The sequence below is a fragment of the Rhea americana genome, unplaced genomic scaffold (genome assembly GCF_003343005.1).
Source record: "Rhea americana isolate MKP2758 unplaced genomic scaffold, rheAme1 scaffold_493, whole genome shotgun sequence".
Taxonomy (NCBI): Eukaryota; Metazoa; Chordata; class Aves; order Rheiformes; family Rheidae; genus Rhea; species Rhea americana.
Genome location: NW_028186638.1, coordinates 1 through 17509, shown reverse-complemented (window position 1 = coordinate 17509; position 17509 = coordinate 1). Strand labels below are relative to the sequence as shown.

General features: G+C 56.4%; 1 protein-coding gene across 1 annotated transcript; it reads left to right on the top strand.

Annotated features, from left to right (window-relative positions):
* Positions 1–1171: 1171 nt before the first annotated feature.
* OTUD7B (OTU deubiquitinase 7B) lies at positions 1172–17001 on the top strand. Its single transcript, XM_085317264.1, has 11 exons — positions 1172–1322; positions 3820–3990; positions 4197–4412; positions 6994–7095; positions 7868–7995; positions 8980–9092; positions 9833–9960; positions 10635–10784; positions 10997–11111; positions 12579–12663; positions 13284–17001. The coding sequence occupies exons 1-11, from the start codon at positions 1250–1252 to the stop codon at positions 14583–14585; spliced, it is 2583 nt and encodes an 860-aa protein (XP_085173390.1). The 5' UTR covers positions 1172–1249; the 3' UTR covers positions 14586–17001.
* The last annotated feature ends 508 nt before the right edge of the window (positions 17002–17509 follow it).

The following is a 17509-nucleotide window of genomic DNA, read 5'->3' as shown; positions in this document are numbered from 1 at the left end:
CGATAGGAGGATATTAAATYGCTTTTTTGCGTGCACGAAAACTGCATGCATCACGTGTGTAATGAGTGAGCATGATGCTTGGTCAAAGTGGTGTTAAGCCAAGAAAGCCRGCAAATTCCAGGTCAAAGCTTGCATGTTTGGGAATTGCATTTGGGAATTGCTATACCGCTGGGGAGTTTTGCCGGTCTTTAGGAATAATCCTGAAAAGGATATTTTTGAGGCACCAGTAAAGCAAACAGGTTTGTCCCACCTATAATACCAAAATTTCCGCTTTCAGCGCGCCAACGCCTCTGTCGCCCGGCCGCGTGGATTCGCTCCCCTCTTCTCCGTGTGCCAAACCGCGGCTTAAGAGTGGAGCCCCCCTGGAAGGGGGGTTTCTARCGATAACCCTCTACCCGCAGAAACGCGGCCGCCCGCTCGGGCTGCCGCGGCCCGGCCGGGCGCTGCTCCTGCTCTCCGCCCCGAGGAATGCGGTAAATCAGGCTTCGGGTGCGCGGCCGGCGCCCACACCTGCGCGTGGCTTTGCACGTCCCCGGACCTCCTAAAACTTAAGCTTTGCATAAAATATATTGGGCTGGACTGTTTTTTTTTTGTTCCCTCCTGGGAAGGAGATAAGGCTTTAGCTATCGCAAGGGTTTACRGCGCGTTGGGTTTGGGAAGCTGGCAGCGAACGCAGCGGTGATTTATTTAGTTTTTTTTTTTTTAGGGGTGGAAAGAGGGTGCAAGGGGAACGGCCAGGACCGAATCGTGCCGCCGATGCCCTCGCGAGGCGGATCCGGAGGGTATTTCGAGATCGCAAAAGGCGGCCGGAGGYGTTTGCGAGGGCCGGGGCCGTCCCGTCGCGCGGGCGCCCGCCGAAGCCGAGCGCGGGTTGCCACGGTTTCCTCGTCCTGGAGAGCTGGACCGGCGCGTTTGAGCCGCTTTGAAAAAAGGGCCGACTCGTTTATATATGTTTTTGGGTAGCCTTGGAAGGGTCGTTCCTCTAGGCCGCTTGTCCGCCGGCTCGGAAAGCGAAGCTCCTCCGAGGCCGGGGCRGCCGGGGAATCCCGAGACGGGGCCGAGGGCTTTGCTTTATTTTATTTTATTTTCCTCCCCGCCCGGGGAAGGGGAGCGGGGCGCCCGCCGTCGGCTGGCCCCCGGCTCGCTGTTGCGCGCCGCGTAACGCGAGCTGGGCCCGCTGTCGCTCTCCTTCCTAGATTGAGGCCGAGGTGCTGATCCGGGAGCGCTCCAGGAGCACGCGACCTCGGATATGGACGTCGTGCTGTCGGATTTTGTTCGCTCAACGGGGGCAGAGCCGGGACTGGCCCGAGACCTGCTCGAAGGTGAGTGGCCGCGGGCGCGGGCTTTCCGAGCGGCGCGGAGCCCGCGGCTTGGGTTGGCTTAGTCCCGTCTCCCTGCAGCCTCGGCCCGGGCTCGCCGGCACCTGCAAGCGGCTCGGCGCGCGCGATCTTTCTCGTTGCAAATCGACAGCGTGGGGATAAACTTGCTTTTGGCTCCCTGGCCTCGCTTGGGAGGGGGCAGGGAGGTTCCTGCCCTCTCCCCCCCGGCTCCGGCGCCCAGGGAAGGCCGACGGACACCCGGCGCCGGTGATTTTTACGGTCGCATCCGGCGTTGCTTGAACTCGGGACCAGCCAACGCTCCCGCGTCGCCTGCGCCGGCTCCTCCGACTGCTGCCGTGACGAGTCCGAGGCCCCGAAATCGTTGCTGTGATCTGGGTCTCCGGCGCTTCGCTCCACCTCCCTTGYGCTGCTTTTCCTCCTCGGCTGCCTCGCGGCGCGGGCGAGCGCCGGCCGCTCGTCCTCTTCCAAACCCCCCTTGGCTCTGCCGGCTTCGGGACGTCGCCCGTTCGTTTCGCAAACGAGCGCCGTCGCGGCGGAAGTCTGGCAAGCTGTGGGTTTTGTGGTGTCGTGTTCTGGTTTCTGGTTTTAGGTTTCCTTGTTTGGTGTGAGCATTTCTAATATTATCTTTCTGAAGAAATACTTACGCTTGCAGGAGGAAAAGGTTAAAGCAGATCTCTCTCTGCCTACCGCTCTGCTCCGTGGCTGTTGATTTAGTTTGACAACGGTGGTTTTTAACCTAATTTCCATAACGTGCTGCTATTTTTTCCTGGAGCCTTTCTGCAGCRTTGACAACGTGGAAGTGAGGGAAGACGACGAGACTTTTTCTCTGGGTTTGGTGCGTGTTAGCGGGGCCGTGCGGTGCTCTGAAAGCCGTCAGGTAGAACAAGATGTGCTGCATGAGGGCAACGATTCAGACGCGAAATCCGAGCAATCGCCGAGTGGCGTTTCCTGCGGGTCTTTGGGGTTTAACGTGCCTTTTGAGCAAAGTCGCTGTCTGGTGTGCAGCTTAAATYTCTGCGCCTCCCTGCGCAGCCTGCAGGTCTTGACGTCGGCCCTGTCACCCGCATCCCGAGCGCCGTTGCATCTAATTGCCTTAACTGCCAAAGATTTCAACGTATTTATACGCACGAAAGCTAAAGGGCTGCGGAGCAGTGCGGAGCGCTGGCTGGCAAAGCCGTTCAGCCGCTGCTCTTCGAGAGCATCTCGCGTTCGGGCGACGAAGACTCGGGCGTYGCGGGCCGAAGGTTTCCGCTGCCGGGTTTTTGTGCCCTTGGGGAGGAACCTCCCGGATCGCCGGAGCGCCAAGGAAACCTGCTTTGGGCAGAGGTTTCCCGGCGCACCCATAACTCGGGTGTAACCTCCGTCTTGTATTTGCAAAAAGCAGTTTAGCGCCGAGTGCRTGAAACGTGCCCTTCCCCGGTGCTGGCAGGTGACTTGTAAATACCGGGATTTATGAGGCCTCGCGTTGTTTCGTGTAGGCTTTCCAAAGTTTGCCTCTTTTTCCCAATTTCTGGAACAGCTGCTGGTGAAGAYGGCAGGTAAATACAAGCAGCCGCAGGTCAGCGTCACTAGCGTGCCCTCCTGTTGCTTACAGGCGGAGGCAGATACTGATGTGACAGTGAATCTAATTTTAGTCTGACAGGTCATTCGCATTCCTTGATCCTGATTCATTGTTTCATTAAAAAAAAAAAAATCCCTAAAAGGTAAGCCCTAAAATAACTTTCCGTTTGTAGTCAGTCATTAAATGCTGCAAATTGCATCCCTCAGCGGAACTGAAATACTTGAAAAGCGTGTTTCCTTTTGGAAATTAGACATGATGGCTGCTTTTATTGTCCACGACCCATCATTTAAACCAGCTGGCAGTTTATATATCTTTCCTGTAGTGGAGTTACTATATATACAGTTGGCTTTCTTTCTGCACTGTCTGCTAGCTTCCTAATTTAAGAGCCCAGATTAACAGTATTCATAAAAATCACAGTTTTCCCAAAAATGCAAGCCATATGGTGGGCTTTCCTTGCTGTRTATTCCTGCCTTTAGAAGATGGTGTCTTCTAAAAGGTCAGTTTATTGCATACTAAAAGACTGCAGCGTATTAACATATATCATGTTATTTTGGCTTTGCTGGGTAGTATTAAAAGTGGAAAGGATTTGTTCAACCCCACTAAGTTCATGCTGTTTTGCTGAATAATTTATTTGGTTAGCCAGCACAGGCTGCCTGCAAACTGGTGTGCCTGCTGACTAGCCTGGCAAAGCTGGAGGTCTTGTTTAGGGTTTGCAGGCGTCCGGCACCCGAGCGGGAGCAGCGGCTCCCTCGAAGCTCTGCGCGCGCAGCCGCGCGTAAACCCTCCCTCCARCCCGCTTCCGTCGACCCGACGCTTTTTTAGGGGTCGGTTTCTAGTGCGGATTTAGTCGCTTCTGGGAGCTAACTTGTTTTTTCCTCCGCGTGACGGTGACCGCCTGCTTCTGTTTTTCCAATCCAGGTAAAAACTGGGATCTGAGCGCGGCCCTGAGCGACTTTGAACAGCTGAGGCAAGTGCACGCCGGGAACCTGCCGCACGCCTTCAACGAAGGACGCGGCTGCAAAGCCCCCGAGAAGGAGGCGGCGCGGCCCGCGCGGCCCCCGCTCCAGCGGCAGGACGATATCGTGCAAGGTGAGCGTCGCCCGGGAGCGGCCGGCTAGCCGCGTCGCGGAAGCGATACCTCTCGAGTCGCTCTTCCTTCTGGAGCCTGGAGCAATTCGGGGTCTTGCAGCYGAAAACGTGCCAGCTGGAGGCAGTGATTTCAGAAACGCCTCGCGTCTGGGAGCTCTGSCTCTTCTGCGCGGTTCAGGCGTGCTTTGTCTTCCTTTTCCCTCCAGAGAAACGCCTGTCCCGAGGCATTTCCCACGCCAGCTCTACCATCGTGTCTCTGGCCCGTTCCCACGTCTCCAGCAATGGCAGCAGCGAGCACCTGCTGGAGATGCCCGTTTGCACTTTCCAGCTGCCCGACCTCACCGTGTACACCGAGGAGTTTCGCAGCTTCATCGAGCGCGACCTCATCGAGCAGTCGATGCTGGTGGCCTTGGAGCAGGCTGGTGAGCGGTGCCCCGCGAGCTGCGGGCCGTTGCTTTTCCCCTGGACGCCGATAAAAGCGTGAGCGCGGCGGCGGTTTGCGGCAGCGCGGAGCGCTGGAGTACGGGCCTCGGGCTGCGGCGGCCTGAGCGCGTTACGGGGGTGCCCGTCTGCGGTGGGTCCCGTTCCCCCTTTTTTTTTAGCACAGCGCAAGAACTGAGTAAGTCTGCTGCGTTCGCTGTCCGCGGGCGAAACGCAGGTGTAACGTGTTGTCGCCTCTCCCGCAGGTGAATGGTGACGCTCAAAAAAGTCGCGTTATCTCGCCAGCTGAGATCCCCTATCTCCTGCACCGCTCTTCAGCGTTACGGAGGAGGGGAGGGGGGAAGAGCTATTGCAGCAGCTGATCACCACTTAAAAAATGTTAGAAGCGATTACGGACGTATGAGAGTCACGATGCTTTTTTGTATGCTTGCTGCCTCAATGCAGGAAAACCTGTCCGCTGACTTTCCGCGTGCCGGGAGAGAAACCACCTTATGCAGGCGGACGTGTTTGTTTTCCAGCGTGCTCTTTTCCTCCTGAATAGTTACTGTGTAGTGGCAGAGAACAACCTAATACATATGTCCTGCGCGTTCTGGCACCGGCACGCGTATCTAGAAAACTATTCCTCGTGAGATAAAGTATATTCGTAATGTCGAATTTTAGCCCTAGCCTGCTGAAGTGTTCCTGTAATAAATATTCTCGTGTTTTGGAAATGAACACTCGATCYGAGCGATCCTGTTACAGCGATGGTGCTGTTCGTCGTAGCTATCTGCATCTGCCCGGAGGCTCGGCAGGGTGTCGGATTGCTGTGGTTCAGCCCAAGCTCCGCTTTAGAGAAACGCGGGTGCTTTCGGGTGATTAGGATCTCATTTTCGGTACGGAGCCGAGTGCTTTGAGAAACTGTAATTCACCTGACTGCTTTCTGAATTTTATTTACGTGAAGCGTGTTACGTGTCTAGTGGGAAGGTCTGCGAGCCCGGAGGAAGAGCTGTGCTCCTCGGCGGCTGCGGCGGGCCCTTCGGCTGCGCTCTTCCGTCCGCGCGCCGAGATGGCGTTAGCGTTAAGTAATTGATTTTTGTAACGTGGCTTTTGAAGACAAAGCGTATCCGCATTATGCGTGCGGGTTTGTTATAAATGAGCGTTTATCTTTTAATAGAGGGCTGCACAGCGCACGTAAAACACTGCAAATTTAATTTGAAGTCGAGTTTTGAGCGCGGCGCTGTGATCTACAGTGACTTCCGTTATTAATCTAGTATGTGCTGTCCTTAGGGTATTAAGCAAGTATTTTATAGACCAATAAATGCTAAGATCCTCTTCTCGTCGTATCCAAAGATCCCTTTACACCACTGTGGCGGAGCAAGCAAGCTTTAAAGCGACTGTAAATCGTGACGACGTCTGCTTGGAAAGCTTTTAGCGTGCTCAGAACTGTATGAAAAGACCTTTTTGGAACGGAGAATTTGACCCTACCTACTCCTTCGGCTTTTTTTGCCCCAAACCTAAGCGGGTTAAGCCTGGCCCTGYGTCTTGGCTACGCAGAGTGTCGCTCGCTGCCCTTGAAGGCTCCCCGTTCTCGGAGCGCAAACGTGGGACGGGAAATCCGAGGAGTCGGTGCGCGGCCGTCCCTGGCTCGGTGTCGCCCCGGCTTCGGGCAGCTTTCTGGCCTGGCCTCGCTGCGTCCGACTCGCGAGGCTTCGGCAGGCGTTCTGGCTCCGCGCTGGCCCCGAAGGCTCGCGGGCGGTTTGCGCTGGGCCGCGCCGTGCGCGGGTGAGCGCTGAGTTCTCGCGCTTCCTGAGATACTGCGTGAAACTTGCTGTCTGGGGAGAAAGCAGGRGCTAGAGAGGCCTTCAGACCTCTTGTAGCTGCCGGGTTTTGAAACGAAGATGTTTTCAGCAGGGACTTTTTGTGGAGGGGATGAGTTCGATGAGTGATCTGTGTTCTCCTGGTCTGATTTTGGAGCTAACAAATGCGCTCGCTTCGCCGTAGATGCTGCTTTTTCTCGCCGCTCTTCGCCCTTTCTTGGTCTGTCTTTTAACCTCCTTCCAGGCTCTGATCCTCCTTGCTCACCTCYGCCCCGTGATTCAGCAGGGGGGAAAAGTGAGTCGTGCGATAACCGCGCGAACGGAGGGACGGGTGGCGACGGCAGAGCCGTCGCGGCGGCCCCGGGGGGGCGAGAGGACGGGTCGTTCCCCGCGGAAAGGGCCCGGCCTTGTAGCGAAGGCGCCGTCGTCCCGAGCCCGCGCCCTAACCGCTCCTCCGCTCCAGCGGGCTCCTTTCCTGCTGCTGAGAAAAGAAATTACCGGCGTCAAACTGCAGTCAGCTCCGCTGCTGATGGGGTGCCCCCCGCCGCCGCCGTTCGGGTGCCTTGTGTTACCCCAAAGCTGCTGGTTTTAGAGGGTGTAAAACCAACCGCTCGGTTACCAGAAGAAATGAGAAAGTGTCTCGAAGCTGGGAGCGTTGTTGGGCCCCATTTGGGAGGGTGCTGGCGCTCGGGGCTGGTTTCCCCCTCTCCTTTCTCGGGGCAGATCTGCGTCGGCCCCTGCTCACCCTCCGGCGTCTCCCCCGCAGGTCGCCTGAACTGGTGGGCTGCCGTGGACCCCAGCTGCCAGCGCCTGCTGCCCCTGGCCACCACGGGCGACGGCAACTGCCTGCTCCACGCCGCCTCCCTGGGTAAGAGCTCCGCGTCGCGGCCCCGGCCCCGGCCCCGGGGAGGTCCGGCGAAGCGGCAGCGCCGGGCCGAGCTCCGGGACCCGGCGGCGGCGGCAGCCTCCCGTCCGTCTGTCCGTCCATCCGCCGCGGGCAGCCGGGGCGCCCACGGCCGGCGGCGGGGAGGGGAAACGGGCTCCCGGCCGGGGCCTCTGCACCCTCTCCTCGCCCGGCTCCCCGAGGGAGCGGGAAATCGCGGAGCGCTTTGGGGAGCCCGGGGGCCGGGGACCGAAGCCGGGGGAGCGCGACCGCGGTGAATTTTCTGGGGCGTCTGGAGTCGGAAGCGAGCAGAGCCGCGCGGTTCCCCTGCGCGGCCAGCTCGGTTCAGGGGCGGCGAAGCCGTCGTCCCGTTTAACCAGGTCTCGTCTCCTCCGGACGGATCGGTCTAGAGCTGATGTAAAGTAGCACATGACTCTTTTTTGTGTATACGTGCAAATATTTTACTGCATCTGTGAGATCTGTTACAGCTGAAAGCAGAATTAGCAACTTCTAGCTGTGTAAACGCTCGTCGTAGGCGCAGCATGCAGCATTCGACCCAGGAGGGAGATAGTCTTTAATTCAAATTATTATCATTACCTTTTTTATGTGCATTTCTCTGTTCCGCAGTTGAGTTATCCCCTGGTTTGTAGGCGGCTCCAGGACTTCAGCAGTTACGTGGCAGAAGATGGAGCGATGCCAGCCCTTGCTAATCCTTTCGGAATTTTATTTTTTTTGTCTTTCCTTTTCCTCCCTGCAGGTATGTGGGGTTTTCACGACCGAGATCTCATGCTTCGCAAATCCCTTTATACCTTGATGGATAAAGGTGTGGAAAGGGAAGCCCTGAAGCGGAGGTGGCGCTGGCAGCAGACGCAGCAGAACAAGGAGGTAGGAACCCAACCGGGGGCGGCCCTCGGAGCGGAGAGCCTCGGCACGGCGCGGCCCGTCGCAATAAAGTCTCTGTCTTGAATTTTGGGCAACTCTTGGCTATGCCACGGCGTGAGAAATATCCGCTGGTCTAAATTACAGCCTTGAAACTTGGGCAAAACTCTTTTTATTATAGGGTAGGGAAATCCCTCTATTACAACCACGTTATGGCCGCGCTTAATATTACGTTCTGCCGCGGCGCGGGCTGCGAGCGCGTTGCGAGRCGTTCAAGTCTTAAAAGGACTTGAAAATATTCAGGATATAGGAGGTGGCGGGAGTCCTGAGCGCAAGCAGAAAGATCTCAGAGACGTGAGATTTAGGTGGTGCCTGCAACAGCGTGAAACGGTCCAGGCTAAATCGGTGTTACAGGTAGCGTCGAGGCAGTTGCCTGAAGTTGGGGTGTTTGAGCTCTTCCTTTCCGAACAAACTCGCTCGGAAAATCCTTCCCACTGTTACAATTAGCCATGCCCCGTTCCGCTTTGGAAAAATAAAAAAGTGTTAATAGTGTGTTAAAATACCCACGCAACCCTCCCAGTGGATCTTCTGGGTGTTATAATGCGTCTTTTTATAATTCAGTGAAGAGGGGAAATAACTTCTAAAGGCGATCTTGTGTTTTAATTAGTCCCGTTATCATCTATTCCGCTGTCTCTCGCCCCTACGGTATATCATCCTGAATACTGGAAGGATTGGTGTTAGAGTAGAGGTTAGCTCTCGTTCTGTGGCTWGAAATGTTTACTTCCACCTACAAAAACGCAAACTCGTGTTTTAGGCAGATTATCTCCCCTGCTGGCTTTACAGCACTGATCTGGAAACGTGCTCTTCAGTGTGATGAATTAATTCTTTTTTTGCATAAGTCTGTGGAGAAACAATGTGTCTGTGCATATAAAAAAATATGCAGAAATTGGTTAAAAATATACTCTTGTTTTCTTTGCTGCCCTTGTCCAGTCTGGCCTTGTTTACACGGAAGAAGAGTGGCAGAAGGAGTGGAACGAGCTGATCAAGCTGGCGTCCAGCGAGCCCCGCGTCCACTACGGCACGAACGGAGGCAGCTGCGGAGGGTAGGCAGCGCGCCCGGGCGCCCGCGAGGGGCTGGGGCGTTTCGCGGCCTTTTTCCTGAGCGGTTATAATTCACCTTGGGAGGAGGGGGGAAAAAAAAGTGTCTAGATATGAAACCCTAAAGAATACTTTTCTTAAATGCACAAGCTGGGATAACTCAAGGGTAGGAGCAGGGACCTGCTGGCGGGGGCCAGCCGAGGGGATTGCTGCTTTGGTCCTCTTTTCACCGTACGTTTTTAGGGAGAAGGATGAAAGATCACGAGAAACAGCGAGAAGTAAGTGAAGTGCTATGGGAAACCATTGAAACGCTGCACGTCCCCCAGAGCTGAACAGAAAACTGATCTTTTCTCCCTTGTCTTCATGCTGGTGGCCCAAAATGAGAATAATGTGCAAAAGCTGACAAGTTCCCCAGTCTTCCCTCCCTCGCTCTGTTTCAAGGGCGCTTTATCRCTGCAGCCATCCCGAGCCACCACCGCTTGGGAAGCTCTTTGGATAAGAGGCTCCCAGAAGTGCCAGGCAGCAATCTGGTATTTTTTGGAAACAAGGCATCGCCTTAGAACGGGGGAATTTGGGGAGCTACGTCTAAAATCTGCAAGCAGAGGCGAGATCAGACTTAATGCTGTCGGTGTGATCTGCTTTCGTAGGCTGCCCGYGAAGGCCTCTTCCCTTGCTGTTCTTAAAAGCGATGATTAAATCGGCGAGGAACACGAGTCAGGTCGCGGTTCTTTCTTGTTTTCCGCAGAGTGGAAAGCTCCGAAGAGCCGGTGTACGAGAGCCTGGAGGAGTTTCACGTTTTTGTCCTTGCCCACGTGTTGAAGAGACCTGTAGTGGTGGTCGCGGACACTATGCTGCGAGACTCRGGGGGAGAAGGTAGGTCGCACCCCCGCGCGCTCCCTTCCGCCCCGCCGCGGGGAGCTTYTATCCGTCGTCTCTGCTCCAAACGCCCGTTTCCCCCTTTCTGCAGTTTTACGGGGCCTTTTTTTCGGATCTCGAATCCGCCCGCCGGGCAAGGGGCGCGCTGAGCTCCTGCTGGCTCGCGTCGGGGCGAGACGTGTGTCTAAGCGTCGTAGTCCGATGCTCTGAGAGCGTTTCTGTGGGGCTTTTTCTACCTTTTTTGCCCTCGTGCAGGAGTGCGTGTGTGTAGAAGGGAAATTCCGTTCCCTGCATACAGAATTTTCCACTAGCAGGCTTAATTTCCTGTCACAAAAATACGATCAGTTACCATCGTTTCATGTGCAAATTTAAGCTGCTTTGTGGAGGAGTAAAGCGGGGCTTTACCAAAAACTGAGGTTAATTTTGCAACTATATACCTTCTGATTTAAAATAAATATCTATTTTAGGTTTTCTTTAGGTGGGGTTTTTTCTTTCTTTTTTTTTGTTTTGTTTTTTGGGGTTTTTTTTTGTTTTGTTTTTTTTCCTCCTCCAAATTAATTACAGGTAAAACCTTGAAGCGAAACGAGCCAGCTTGTTCTGGAGCGGCAGTTTCGGTCTGAGCAATTCTTTCACCTCTTTTGAAAACCCTAACTGTGCTGAATTCTTCCCAGCCTTTGCACCTATTCCCTTCGGAGGCATCTATCTTCCCCTCGAAGTCCCAGCCAACAAATGCCATCGTTCTCCGTTGGTTCTGGCGTACGACCAGGCCCATTTCTCGGCCCTGGTGTCCATGGAGCAGAAGGAACCCGCGAAAGAGCAAGGTAGGCGATGGAGGGGCCGAGCGGTTTTGGGAGGGACGTTGGCGTGGCCGGCGACCCGGCCTGACGCCAGCGAGCCGCCGCGAGCCGCCGGCGGCCCCGGGGAGGCTCCGGGGGGAGCGGCGCGGGCGCGAGGGATGCTCGGTTTTCGCGGGGAGCGCGCCGGCTCCAGCCCCTTCGGGCTTTGAGGGCTCTCCGTTGGCTTCCGCGCGCAGCGGTGATCCCCCTGACGGACTCCGAGCACAAGCTGCTGCCCGTGCACTTCGCCGTGGATCCCGGGAAGGAGTGGCAGTGGGGAAAAGACGACAGCGACAACGTCAAACTGGCCAGGTTGGTTCGCTGGYGGCCGGGACGGTCGGAGCGGGGCGGCTCGGCGCTTCATCCCCAGCTGCTCGCGGGCACGGGACGTTTCTCGCGTCCGCTCAGGTCCGTGCTCGGGCGGCGAGCCCGTTCGGCAGGGACGAAACGCCTTCCACTTCTTTCTTTTCCAAACTCGCGAGCGTTTTGGTAAAGGGCAAAGCGCTTGAGCGAGGCAGAGACGCGATGGCTCCCGCTGCTGGCGTTTCCCACCGGGCTTAGCTCGTAAAGGAGAAGCCACGGAGCCCGCGGTCGCCAAAACCTGGGGGGGGGTTCCCGTGCCTTTGTCCCCAGCGTAACCAGCAGGAATTCGGAGAGCAAATTTCCTCGGAACGCGGGGCCCCGGCTCGCGGGCGCCCTGCCGGTCTCGGGCCCAGCCCRGGGGCGAGCGGGTCGCGGTTTGGTGCTCCCCGCGGCTGAGCCGGGGGCTGGCAGCGGTGGGMGCGGGACGCGGGACTCGCCCGTCCTCTGACTTGGGGTGAGGAAGTTTAGAAGCCTCCGAGGTCGAAGCGTTGAAATGCAGAGCGGGTCTTAGAGATGYTGTATCGTGCGGYACAGAGACCCTGTTCTGAGGTTTTGGAGCCAATGGAARATGTTCTGTCCGTATGTTTTTAGTGGAAAGATTTTTTTTTTTTTTTGATAAAGTGGAAATGTTTTGAGAAAACATTTTTTTTTTTTTTTTTTCCTGAAGTTGTTTTTGTGGAAAGGAAAAATCATTTTGAAACTACCTTTATTTAGAGCTGTGACATCATTTTTCATTTGTTTCATGAGCAGATAAGGTGATTTGCAGTCAATTTTAATTTTAAACAAACGTGGTTCTGATCTACAGACTCATTTACTTCTTTTTTTAATTTAATTGAAAGGTTTGGAAGGCTGCGAAAATATTAYCTTCCTACAACTCAGCGTTGCATGTGCATTTGCAAAAAAACCCGCCATGCTGTCATTCTCTTTTATGCAACTCTGGAAATTTAAATCAGCTTGTTGCAAGGTCCGAGGGGATAAGATTAACCTATTAGCATTTGAAAGCACGTAATACAAATGTGGTCCCACGTTTGACTATCTGGTCTTTAAATTTCAGTCCGTTTAAGAAACAGAGCTTCTCTGAATAATTCACAGCATGATAGACTTGTGCTTTAGCTGTGCGTTTGTATACTGGGTGTAACTTAATCCTCCCTTCCTCCGGACTCGCTAAGCGATTTATTAATTTCGGAGGCGGTTGTCCCTTTGCGTGCTGCAGAACCACGCAGCCCCCCGTCTCCTGGAGGTGGGAGTGGACCCCTGTGTATTTTGCATGCTGCTGACATTGAGCTTGAGTACTGGAAAGCCCTTAAATTAATTTCATATTGCTGCCGTCTTGAYACAGTCTTAAAAAATGTCAATGTGGAAAACAGAAAATAAACCTTTGCTCTAATTTTTTTTTTAATGCTTATTTTCTTCTAGCGTGACGCTGTCGCTGGAAGCAAAGTTGCACTTGCTGCACAGCTACATGAATGTTAAATGGATCACCCTGCCTTGCGACACGCAGGTAAAGAACCGAGCGGCGTTTTCTCTTTCACGTTATTCGCGCCTCCTTTCCGCGGAGGGCAGCGGCAGCAGCGAGGTCGCCGGCTCGCGCGGGCTCCTTCGCGTGAGCTTCCCCGCGTTGCCGTTCGAGGTTGCGGCGATGCTGCTCGGAGCAGATGAGCAGCTTCTCTTTGCGCCCGTTTTTAAGAGCGAAGGAAGTTGGAGACGCRGAGCCCTCGTGCAGCCCGCCGTGCGGCGCGGGCCTCTCGCGTGGGCGCCCGAATGCGGCTGCTGCTCGGTCCAAGGCGAACACTGAACCGTTGATTTGCAGCCGCCAGAAGCCGACTTGGGAGGCACGGTCGGAGCGCAGCTTCCCTGGGACCTCCCGCGGGGAGGACTCGCTYGTAGCGGTCTCAAAAGCTTTAGCCGTCCAACGCCGAGAGCTGCGGCGTTGCGTAGGCTGCCGGCGTCCCGCGCTGCAGGAGCTCCCGACCCGCGGCTGCTCCCGACCCGCGGGGCAGCGCTCGCTGGACGTAGTCCCCTCTGTTCTGGCAAGCGTCCGCTTGTCCCTTCCACCTTCAGCTGCAGGCTGCTATCTGAGGAACTTATTTGCTTGTTGATAGTGTTTTCTTTCTCCTTTAGGCGCCTTTGGCCCAGCCGGAATCGCCTACAGCCTCCGCCGGAGACGACGCTCGTTCGGCCGCRGAGTCGGGCGAGTCCGACAAGGAGTCGGTCTGCAGCAGCTCGGCGAGCAACGGCGGCAGCAGGGCTTGCAAGGACAAAGAGAAACCAAAGAAGGACCGAGAGAAGGACAAGGAGAAAGACAAACGGCGGGCAGACTCGGTTGCTAATAAGCTGGGCAGCTTCGGCAAGACTTTGGGGAGCAAACTAAAAAAGAACATGGGTGGGTTGATGCACAGCAAAACTATCAAGGGAGGCGTGAGCAACGGGCAGGGAGACACCTTGGAGAAGAAGAAGAAAGGATCCTTGAAGTCGAGGAAAGGCAGCAAAGAGGAGTCTTCCCAAGGAGATTTGTCGGCTCCTGTGGAGAAAACCTGCCCAGGGAAAGCGGCCCCCGAGAAGCAGGCAGATCCCTACAAATACAGCAACGACGTCCGGCTGAGCCTGAGCATCCTGCGGGCGGCCATGCAGGGAGAGCGCAAGTTCATCTTCGCCGGGCACCTCAAGACCAGCAGCCGGCACCAGTACCAGGAGGAGATGATCCAGAGGTACCTGTTGGATGCCGAGGAGCGCTTCTTGGCTGAGCAGAAGCAGAAGGAGGCGGAGAAGAAGGCGCTGGGCAACGCCGCCAAGAAGCTGGAGCCGGAGGTGAACGCGCACAAGGGCGAGGAAGGGATGCTGAACCCCGCTTACCCGCAGCCTCCCCCTTCTTACGCCATCCAGAGCCCGGATTTGGCGCTAGGAGCGAAAAYGGCAGCTTTTCCCTCCAGCTATTCGGGCGTCTTCACCTTTCCCAGGCCCTCCGTGGTGAGCAGCGCGGAGGGCTCCCACCCCGGCGGCTGCCAGGACGCGCGGCGGCAGGTAGCCGGGGGGGCCTGCAGCAGCCTTCCCCCCTACGCCACGCTGCCGCGGCACTGCCCCCAGGCGCGGCCGAGCCCCTACCAAACGGGCCCGGCGCCCGGGGCTCCCTTCTCGCCGCCGGACGCGGACGCGCAGCCCGGTTTCCCGGCGGAGCGCGACGGCCCGGCTTGCCTCGCCCCGCACAGCAACGGCTACCGGGACTACGCGGAGCAGGAGGGCTCGCAGAGGGGCGCGAGCGCGGACAGGAGCAGGGCGCGAGCGCTTTACGGCGTCCAGCAGACCAAGTGCAAGCAGCCCAACTGCGGTTTTTACGGGCATCCGGAAACCGGGAATTTCTGCTCCTGCTGCTACAGAGAGGAACTGAAGCGCAGAGAGCGGGAAGCGCTGGTGCACAGGTTCTGAGGCCGGCCGCCCCGCGGCGCTCCCCTCCGGACCCCTGAGACGTGGGGAATGCAATAAAAGATTTTTTTTTTCCCCTTTTTTTCCCCCCCCCCACCTCCGCATCCGCGGAAGGAGGGAGCGGGCGTTTGGCTGGACGGGGCCGACGGCCGCGACTGCCCTTCCCAGGACCGGCGGAGAGAGGAGGGAGCTTTCCCAGGGGCTTCTCCTCGCCCGGGGCGCCTGGGGTCAGCGGCCGCGGTAGGGGCGGGCGGAAACGGGGGGGATCCCGGGATCCAGACCAAAGCTTCCCGCTAAGGCGGACGCGGAGCGCCCTGCCAGCTCCGTTCAGCCGGAGCCCGGCGTAACCCAATTTAACGCCGCTTTTCCAGACCGAGCTTGAAAAACCGCAGACCTTTTCATTGAGAGATTTTTAACACTCTTAGTATATATACTATTTTTTCCCTTTTTTCTTTTTTTTTATTTTGCTGGTACGGAGAGACGCAGAGTTGGAGTTGGACTTTGTTTTTCTTCCTTCCCCCCAGCCGAGGAGCTCGCCGGAGCCCTGACGCCGCTGCGCCCGGCTCTCCGCCGCAGGCTCAGGGCTCTGCCCTTCCCGGGGCTCCACTGTATTTTAAAATGTTTATTTTTAATTTTTTTTTCCTTGTTTGGTTTGGGGGGAGGAAGGAGAAAGCCGCGGCGCCGAGCGGCTCTGAGCTTTCCGGCGGCCGTCTCCGCCCAGCAATACCCGGAGGAGCGGAGAGGCCCGGGAGCGGCCGCCGGCTCGCRGACGGGACGGGACGGACGCGGATGGACGGACGGACGGACACACGCTCGCGCGCGATAACTTCCTACTTGATCGAGCTACTTCCGTGCTACCTCTGTTCTGCCGAATAGAATTAACTTGGCTCCGTTTTCGCTGAGCCCCTCGACTGACCTTCGGACTGAGTAACATTAAAGCTATTTTTTGTTTTTTTTGATAATAGGGCTAACGAGCGCGACGCGAGGAAAGCGAGCGGCACCGCGCTCCCCGCGCCCCCTCCCCGGCCCCCTCCTGCAGGAGGGCTCTAACTTTAGCACTGCAACGTTTGCACAGATTTTTCTTTCTTTTTTTTTTCCCCTTTTTTCTTTCTCTTTTTTTGGTAACCGTAGATTCCCCAACCGGACTCGTTCCCGCGTAGAGAGCAAGGTTGAGCGTTTTTCCATGCAAAAATAAAAAGAAAAAAAAAATTGTGAATTGTACCGATGAGTCAGAGCTTCACAACACTCCCTTTGGGTGTTTTTTTATATATATATATATATTATTATTTTTCAGAAGGCAGCAAAACTATGCAACTCCTTTCCGTTGGGATGCTGCCCGCCGCCCTCGAGGGGCGGAGGAGGTGGAAGTGTCCTTAACCCCGGGCCTTACCCGAGGCGGCTGCGTCGCGGGGGCTCCGGCCGGAGCGCCCGAACCTCTGYGCTTCCCGGCCGGGAGGCGCCTCGCGGGGCTCGTTTCCCATTTGGGGGGTTGTTTTATTTTATTTTGGATTTTTTTTTTTTGGAAACCCGGCCCCGCAATCTTTGCACGAGCGGGACCGCGGTGCCGGCGCCCCTTCCCCAAAGCAGATTTTTGCAGGCTCTTCCCTCGCCGGCGTTCGCTTTTGGTTTTTGTATTGCGGTTAATGGAGTTTGTAGCTTTTTCTAAAATCAAAGCGGGGGGGTGGAATTGAGCTCCAGGCAAAGATAGGTTGAAAATATTTGAGAAATAAGTTTTTTCTACCGCGCGCAGAGTTTCTCCTGCTATCCCAAACGTAGCCCGAGTCCGAAGCCCCCCGCCGAGTCGACCAGAGGGAGTCACCTGGATTTCTTCAGAACTGCTAAGGGCTTTTTTTTCTTCAAATCGTTTTTGTTTTCTTTATGGTGAAACTATTTTTCTTCCTCTTTTTTTTTTTTCCTTTTTTCCCTAAGGGCCTATTAACCACACCTCCTATTTATTGAAAGATGATGCTCGCTGTCCGCCTTTCCCTGCGCATCYGAACCCCGCTGCCCCCCGGGTATTTTCGGGGTCACTCTAGCGGGACCAGGCGTTGCCTTTGGTACCTGTTTTTTTCTTTCTTTTTTTAAAAAAGGGAGGGATTGGGGGGCGCGAGGGCACCACGTCCCCCCGAGGAAGGGCGCCGGCGCCGCGGCCCTTCTCCCTGCGCGGGTTCCCGCGGTCTCCAAACAAGTGCACTTAACGGCAAAGCTATTTTTTTTCTGTTTGTTTGTTTTACCCTTGGGGAAACTCCTCCCGGGAGGATTTTATTGGGGTTCCCGCGGCTCGGGGGGTTTCGACGCCCTTTCCAAGCTCGCCCGCGCGCTGCCCCGGCCTCTCCTTGGGAAGGCGCGCGGGGCGACTTGGCTTTTCGCGAGTCCTCTGCGAAGTGACCTGAATAAATTCTGCAATCGTTTATTCGCATTTTTTTATATATAATTATTAAATACGAGGTTGGCAACTTTTTACTCCTACCCTCGGTGCCCCGACAGCAATCGGAGTTTGACCGCTCGCGGCCGCGGGGCTTCGCGCTCTGCCTCTCGCCGGGCCCCCGAGTCCCCGAATCTTCGTTTTTCACCCCCGTGCGCCAGCCCCTTTTTTGCCCCAAATCCCCCGTTTTGGGGCTGGCGTCGCCCGGGCGTTTTCGCCCTCCCGTTTTCTCCGCTCCCTTGCACTGGCTGGAGTCTTCCCAAGGAGATTTGTCGGCTCCTGGGGAGAAAACCTGCCCGGGAGGGCATCGGGTTTGGGGAGGGGGTGGAATGGGGCTTGGGGGCACGCGCGGCCCCGGGGCCAGGACCCCCCTGGCGCGCCGGGAGCCCCGGACTCCTGGGCCCCTCCGCGGCCGCCGGGGCAGCGCCGCCTCGGCCCGGGCGCTGCGGGTTTTCGGGGCTGGGAGGAGGCGGCGATGCCTCAGCGATGAGTCACGGAGCCG